Here is a 7,917-nt window from a genome sequence, read left to right as displayed (position 1 = left end):
TTTTTAGTGAATATGTTTTCCAATTCAATTAATTCAGAAATTATATGTTTTACATCAGATAATAATAATAATATAGAGAAAAATAAAAATTTCAGCAACACGTGTTTAGATATAATTAAAGTTAATAATGAATCACAGACTTATGAAAATACTTCTAATTTACACGATAGACTTATTTTATGGGTAATGCAAGAAAATGTAACACAAAAATCTATTAATTCATTGCTGCAACTATTACGTGATTGTGGTCACAGTACATTGCCTCGAGATGCTCGGACCTTGATGTGTTCAGGATCGGAATTAATGTTCGGAACCGGAATTAATTGTGCACGGGGCTTAACTCGACGGTGGCCGTGACCTCACATAGGTCTTTGTTTTAGAAAAGTCCGGGAATCATACAGGATTGCCTAATAAGGAAATGTTATAAGCACGTTTTTAAGTTATTACCCGGCAACGGAGAAATGCTCTCCGAGCTCTCTTCATTTTCACCTCGTTTTCTTTTGTCTCTTTTTCGCGTCGTTTGATTCATTTTGCCGTAAGAATCTATCGCGATCGCATCGATGTATTGATTTTTTTGGAGAGCGTTGTCAGTTGTCACGCTCTTGGCAACGCTTGTCAACAAGCGAGAGGAATCTCGGTCTCGAGCCTTGTCGGACGTGTTTGTAATCGCTTGGAATAAAGCTTGGTTTAAACGCCCTTCGTGATCGCTTCGCTTCACGCGTGAATTAATCTCGCGGCATAAGTTTGTTAATTTTGTACATTTATAATAAAGGATAGTTTGTTAAAAAGTGATCGTTTGCCATCCCCTCTCTTGTTCATTCGAGTTTCTCGCCCTTTCTCACACGCGCTCATACCTTCGCGCACATTTTTTGGTCCTTCGAGTTTGATTCTTTACGAAAGTGAAGTGCGTGCCACAAGTGAGTGCTGTGTTCAAGAGAAATTCGGAGAGCATCGAAATGGCAGCCGCAGGATTGATCCGAAGCCAGCGAGCGTTACACGGGCGTATCTCGCGCACCGTGGATAATTTGAAAAAACTCGGCCAGGTGAATATCACGACGGGAGCCGTCGAAGTTCGTCTAGCCGAGTTGGAAAAGTACTGGTTGACCTTTGAGAGCCAGCACGAGACACTTCTACGAGAACACTGGGATGCCCTCAGAGAAGACGATTACGTAATCGGAGATCTCGTCTCGATAGTCGAAGAGGCGTATTACGTCAACAAGGGCATCCTGAACGACCTCGCCGCTCAGGCAGCGCGCTCCGTAGAAGCGAGCACCTCGACGACGACCACTGTTACCGTCAGCGAGAGAACTTCACACAGAACGACCTTACCGCATATTCAGCTACCGCAGTTCTCCGGAAAATATAGTGAATGGAACTCCTTTCGAGACCTCTTCCTCTCGATCATTGGACAGGATGCCTCGACCTCATTGGTGGAGAAACTTATCATTCTCTCATTATCTTAAGTCGTGTCTCAAGGGTGACGCCGAATTACTCATCCGCAACGTGTCGACGACGGCGGAAAACTTCGAGCGCGCTTGGGGCGCTCTAGTAAGACGGTTTGAAAATAAGCGGCTACTAGTACGCTCTTTTCTGAGCGAGTTTCTCTCGCTGCAGCGAATGAAGGGTGAGTCAGTATCAGAACTGAATAATTTATATAATCGCGTTTGGAGCACGGTGGACACGTTCGCGAGTATCGGACGACTGGTCACCAACTCGGAAGATTATTTTGTGCATTCCATTGTCGAATTGCTCGATCCGCGCTCGCGACGCGAATGGGAGAACTCTATAAATGACTCGACCGACCCGCCGTCATACAACGAGCTGCAGCGGTTTATCGAACGCCGGCTGCAGACTCTCGAGACGTTGCAACTTTCGAAATTGGAAACCGGCTGTACCAAGACGGGTTCGACCGCGGCCCGCCAATCGCGAACGCTGCATACGCGACAGCAAGAAGTCAAACGCGGCCGCTGTTCCTTGTGTCGTCAAGACCATTTTACAATGGCCTGCGGAGCCCGCGTCTGGAGCTTGCGGATCCTGAATTCATGACGACCGATCCCGTCGACCTCTTGCTGGGAGTAGACTTTATTGCCCTTACTCTTTTCGAAGGAGTGCGTAGGGGAGGACCCCAAGAGCCTGTGGCGCAACAAAAACCTTCGGTTGGATGCTGTTCGGGCCTACCGGCCAAGCTGGACCCGTGTGTCGCGTTGCCGCCAATACCTGCCGGGTGGAGGAGGACCTGACCGCTCTTGTTCGCGATTTCTGAAAACACGAGGAGCTTCCCTCTACTACGCTTCCGCTTTCCCAAGAGAACCGCCAGTGCGAGGAGCTGTTTCGCCTGACTTACACTCGCACGAAGGAGGGACGCTACGTTGACCGACTTCCCACCAAGAAGCTGCTACCGGATTTTACCGCTACGTGCATCTCGGCGTTGCGCGTGCTTAAGGGCATGGAGAGACGGTTCGCCCGAGAGGAACGTTTCCACCATCTTTATCGAGACTTCATAACGCAATACCAAGAGTTGGGCCACATGTCCCGCGTTGTCCAAGAGGAGGGAACAATCATCAATTATCTTCCTCATCACGGAGTCATGAGGGAGGCGAGTACGACAACGAAACTCCGCGTCGTATTCAATGGCTCGACCCTCACTCCTGCTGGTCGCTTAACCAGTGCTTAATGACCGGCCCGAATCTATTGCCACCGCTGCCGGAAATTTTTCTACGCTGGCGGCAACACCGCTACGTCCTGGCCACGGATGTAGAAAAGATGTTTTGGCAGATCGTCGTTCATCCGGACGACCGCGATCTGCAGCGTATTCTCTGGCGTGATGCGGCGACGGACATCGTTGAGTACCGTCTCGATACCGTGACGTACGGTCTCGCCTGCGCTCCCTACCTGGCCATGCGCACCTTACATCAGCTGGCCGACGACGAACGCGAACGCTACCCCCACGGCGCTGCCGTCTTGGAACGAGACGTCTACATGGACGACGTGCTCACCGGCGCCGATACCCTTGAGGAGACCTTAGAACTCCGTCGCCAGCTAACCGATCTTTGCACGGCGGGCGGCTACGAAAATGATCGGCCAATGACCTTGCATTGTTGGACGGCGGACCACCGGATGAAACGGGAGCTCCGCGATTGGCATCCGTAGGAGGCTCACTCCGCCCTCGGTTTTCAATGGCATCCAAGAACCGACGACTTCTTGTTCTCGACCCAGCAGATCTCCATAACGGGATTCACGAAGCGCTCCGTGCTATCGCTCACTGCCCGGCAGTTCGACCCTCTCGGATGGCTGGCCCCGACGGTGGTGAGTGCCAAAATCGCCTTCCAGAGCACCTGGCTTTTGCAGTTGGGCTGGGACGACACTCTAGAAGAGGACTCCGTAAAATTTTGGCAGCGATTCCGTGATGAACTGCCGCTGTTGGAGACGATTCGAGTGCCGCGCTGGGTCGGCGCTCTCCACACCAGCCTCGAGGTGGAGTTGCATGGTTTCGCCGACGCCTCCGAGCGGGTCTACGCTTCCGTCGTCTACCTGCGATCTCCGGAGGTGGGGTCGTGGAGAGTTTCACTTCTTGCAGCCAAAACGAAGGTCGCTCCAATTAAACCGGTCACGCTACTTCGTCTCGAACTTTGTGCTGCAGCTCTCCTGGCGCGACTCATCTCCCAGCAAAGAGGAGCGCTCGGTTTTGAGCGAGCCCCCTCCATTGCTGGTCGGACTCCACGGTGACGTTGGGCTGGATTCAAGGACACCCGTCTCGCTAGAAGACCTACATCGCCAACTGAGTGGCTGATATACAGAACAGGTCCGGACGCTCTGTGGCACCACATCCCCGGCCAGGAAAATCCAGCGGATTGCGCATCCAGAGGTTTACTACCCGGTGACCTTGTGAAGCATGAGCTCTGGTGGCGGGGACCTGCTTGGCTGTGGCTCGAGACATCGGCCTGGCCTGAAAAGACCAGATGTCCGGACACGACCGAGCTACCTGATGCGCGAACCCGTGTACATGCTGCCGCCACAACCACACTGACAGACGAGGAGCCAGCCGAACTCTTGCGATTCTCGTCACTCAACCGACTGCAGCGCGTGACCGCCTGGCTGCGATTTCGGGGTGATAGACGTTCTTCCGCGGACAGAAGCCTTGCTTGACGGTGGACGAACTGGACGAGTCGCGGCTGCAATGGATCCGGCGGGTGCAGACTCTGACATTCCGGAGGGACCTGGAAGCGCTCCGGCAGGGTCGGTCTGCGCCTTCGACCGTCTTGAATAAATTAAATCCAATTTCAGATTCTCGCGGCCTTCTTAGAGTGAGAGGTCGTCTAAAACATAGTCTTTTAGATCTTGAGGAGCGTCATCCGATCATTCTGCCGGCCGATTCACACTTCACCCTGCTGATCGTCGAAGACTGCCATCGAAGGTCCTTACACGGCGTAGTGCAGCTGACCCTGAGTCTGGTGCGTCAGCGTTATTGGGTTCTGCGAGATCGTGCCTTGGCAAAACGAGTGATTCATCGTTGCGTGAGAGGCGTGCGTTGGCGGGCGGCACCGGCTCCGCAACAGATGGGTGACCTTCCTCAAGAGCGGGTGAGACCCTTTTGACCATTCCTCAACACCGGCATCGACTACGCTGGACTTGTACAATACGAACAACCAAGGGGCACGGTCACCGCTCATACAAGGCGTCGTGGTGTTTGTGTGCCTGAGCACACGCGCCGTTCATCTGGAGGTCGTGTCGGACTATACGATGGAAGCCTTCCTAGCCGCCTTACGACGATTCGTCTTCCGGCGTGGCTTATGCCGTACCCTGTGGAGCGACTGCGGCACCACCTTCGTCGGAGCGGATGCCAGTTTGCGCGAGCTTTTTTCAGCATATGGATCTGAACGACGCCCTCGCGGCGGAGGGTATCCGATGGCGATTCAACCCGCCGTCGGCCTCTCATTTCGGCCCTGCGGCGAATTCTGGGGGACGCGATTTTGACCTTTGAAAAGATGGCGACCCTGTTGGCACAAATCGAAGCCTGCCTCAACTCTCGACCTCTGCAGGCTCTCTCCGACGATCCAGAGGATCTCACCGCTCTGACGCCCGGTCACTTCCTGGTGGGAGCTGCCCCCATCGCGGTGCCGGAGCCATCACCGACGTACTAGTGAATCGTCTCACCCAGTGACAGCTGGTACAGAGTATGCGGGACCACTTCTGGGCGCGCTGGGCCTAAGAATATCTCCATTCGCTAACTCAGCGACCGAAATGACTGAAAAGGGAGTCCGGATATGAAGTCGGACGGTTGTGCCTCATCCGACAGGAGAATAGCGCTCCGGCTCACTGGCCGCTGGCCAGAATTATTCGAGTGCATCCTGGCCAGGATGGGCTGACCCGCGTTGTCGCGGTGCAGACTGTCGCGATCGAGAATGGCCGGGTCGTTCATAAGGACTACACGCGACCTATTGCAAAAATCATCCTTCTGCCCGTCAGTCATGCCGAGGAGATTGACGAGATAAACGCCGCGCAAGGGGGTACACCGTCCACCGAAGCCGCTTAATTACGTTCTTGTTTTCTTTTTTTTTTAACGTCACCGGGTGTTCGCTTAGTCCTGTATTTGCTGAAACCGAGCATTCGCCAGAAATCCTGCCGAGACGGGCGGAATGTTCAGGATCGGAATTAATGTTCGGGACCGGAATTAATTGTGCACGGGGCTTAACTCGACGGTGGGCGTGACCTCACATAGATCTTTATTTTAGAAAAGTTCGGTAATCATACAGGATTGCCTAATAAGGAAATGTTATAAGCACGTTTTTGAGTTACCCGGCAACGGAGAGATGCTCCGAGCTCTCTTCATTGCCACTTCGTTTTTTTTTGTCTCTTTTTCGCGTCGTTTGATTCATTCTGCCGTAAGAATCTATCGCGATCGCATCGCCCTTCATGACCGCTTCGCTTCACGCGTGAATTAATCTCGCGGCATAAGTTTGTTAATTTTGTACATTTATAATAAAGGATAGTTTGTTAAAAAGAGATCGTTTGCCATCCTCTCTCTCGTTCATTCGAATTTCTAGCCCTTTCTTACACGCGCTCATACCTTCGCGCACATGATGTAAACTCCAAATTTTGGTTGCGTGAATGATAAGGCCCTTATCATTCTCGCAACCAGCCCGCCGCCCGAACCCTGAATTACCCGCGGCTATCCGTAGTCAATAGATTTGAAGAATTCACGGTTACAATGCAAAAGAAATAATACAATCCATTTTTATAATAGCAATGTCAGAAACGGATGGAAATTTAAAATCTGGTGATCTTACTGAATGTGATAAGGCACGTCACAAATTAATAAATTTAATGACTAATACTAATGAATTAGAAATAGAAAACTTTGAAATCGACAGTAATAATAATAATGCTATATTTGAAATGGAAAATGTAACTAAAACAGATAGCTGTAATAATCCATTTGAAAACTCATGGACCATGTGGGAGTAAACAAATTTTAAAGGATGCTAGATCGTTAATTACTTCGGAAGGTGATAGAATTAATCTACATTATTTTCCAAAATTAGTTGATTGTCTTATGTGATTGATATAAGATTATTACCCTTTTGGATTAATATTTACACGGATAAATTTGGTTACAGTCGCATACCTGCTTCTAGTACATCCATCGAAAGTGAATTTAATAAAATAAAATTTTTTTTGTTAAAAAATTGTCCACTATTGCGGATTGATTCATTCATTCAAAAACATGTTAATTATTTACATGGTATTATGAAAATTGTTGACACAGATCCTGTTAATGTGGAAGACAAATTCCATGTACCGTTAACTTTAAACGAACCTACAAGTAATACTAATTTAGTAGATAATGATTCATGTCCTGCATGCCAAAATAATGATCAACCAACAAATGCACACATTTGTTATTTATGTAAAAAGAATGTTCACACATTGCCTCAATGTTCTTTACCTTTTGATAATGCTGAAGAAGGTTATGGCCAACGTCGTTTATGCAAGATGTGTCAAAATATAGAAAATATAAAGAACATTTTGGCAAGTCGTGAAGTGGAGAATTGGCGTGGTTTAGAAATAACAAAACCAAATAAAACTGCATTGTATTTCGGTAAAAATCAACATAAGTTGATAGATTCTTTTGACATGTAAAAAAATAGTAAAAATACCTATTTAAAAAAACGGCAATAGTTTATCCTTAAAATCTTTAAGTATAAATAATGACAATTATACTATCACTAATACTTGCGCATTCGATAGTATATTTCAAATACTACTTGCTACAGGACATAATTCAAATAATATAAAAATATATATAAACAAAATGGCAGAAACCAATTTATTTTTCAAATTAATTATTAACTGTATAAATAACGGAATTAGTCTCTCTTCATATAAACTACGAGCGCAGATACTTTTGGAAACGTTTCCGATTTCTAATGTTGGTGATTGTAAATATGTTAATTGCGAGACAAATGTAGATCACCTAGCAAGTATCTTGTTCAAAGATACTCCAAGTTTTGAAGAGCTATCTTGTTGCAATTCTGGTTGTTTACCACGACACAAGAAGTTATCTGTAATACAGATAGAAAATTTCAAAATTACGGAAGCAGCAATTGCTGATAATTTTGATGAAGTAATAAAGCAGTGTTTACCTCAATGGTGAACATCCTTGTTGTTCAAAAAATTGTCATGGGATTGAAACAACAACGCTTTCTAAAACAGGTAATTTAAATTGTTAAACATTAGTAAATATAACATAATTGATAATAAAATTATAGTAATATATTGTGTTAAAACAACAAAAATATTAATAATTAAAAATTGAAAACAAAAAAAAAGTATTAATGGGAAAAAGAATAAGAATCAAACGCGAATGTTGGAACATAAAATATTACACAGCTGTAATATTGCTAAATGGAAAAAATT

At 47.3% G+C, this 7,917-nt stretch overlaps 1 protein-coding gene across 1 annotated transcript; it reads left to right on the top strand.

The window, feature by feature from the left end:
• The first annotated feature begins 2,673 nt into the window (after nucleotides 1-2,673).
• On the top strand, nucleotides 2,674-4,981 carry LOC105833059. The gene is made up of 5 exons (XM_012674480.1): nucleotides 2,674-3,057; nucleotides 3,151-3,722; nucleotides 3,798-4,108; nucleotides 4,285-4,580; nucleotides 4,757-4,981. Exons 1-5 carry the CDS (start codon nucleotides 2,674-2,676, stop codon nucleotides 4,979-4,981), a joined length of 1,788 nt encoding a protein of 595 aa, XP_012529934.1.
• Nucleotides 4,982-7,917: the final 2,936 nt, after the last annotated feature.

Source organism: Monomorium pharaonis, chromosome 3 (genome assembly GCF_013373865.1).
Source record: "Monomorium pharaonis isolate MP-MQ-018 chromosome 3, ASM1337386v2, whole genome shotgun sequence".
NCBI lineage: Eukaryota > Metazoa > Arthropoda > Insecta > Hymenoptera > Formicidae > Monomorium > Monomorium pharaonis.
The sequence above is the reverse complement of the archived record's forward strand: the minus strand, read 5'-3'. Positions and strand labels throughout refer to the sequence as shown.

Excerpts from the sequence above, each read along its gene's own strand:
- LOC105833059 (XM_012674480.1), top strand. The coding sequence starts at position 2,674 with ATGACCGGCCCGAATCTATTGCCACCGCTGCCGGAAATTTTTCTACGC. Across the intron at positions 3,058-3,150 it reads AGCTAACCGATCTTTGCACG|GAGGCTCACTCCGCCCTCGG; the intron begins GCGGGCGGCTAC and ends TGGCATCCGTAG. Across the intron at positions 4,109-4,284 it reads CGCCTGGCTGCGATTTCGGG|ATTCTCGCGGCCTTCTTAGA; the intron begins GTGATAGACGTT and ends ATCCAATTTCAG.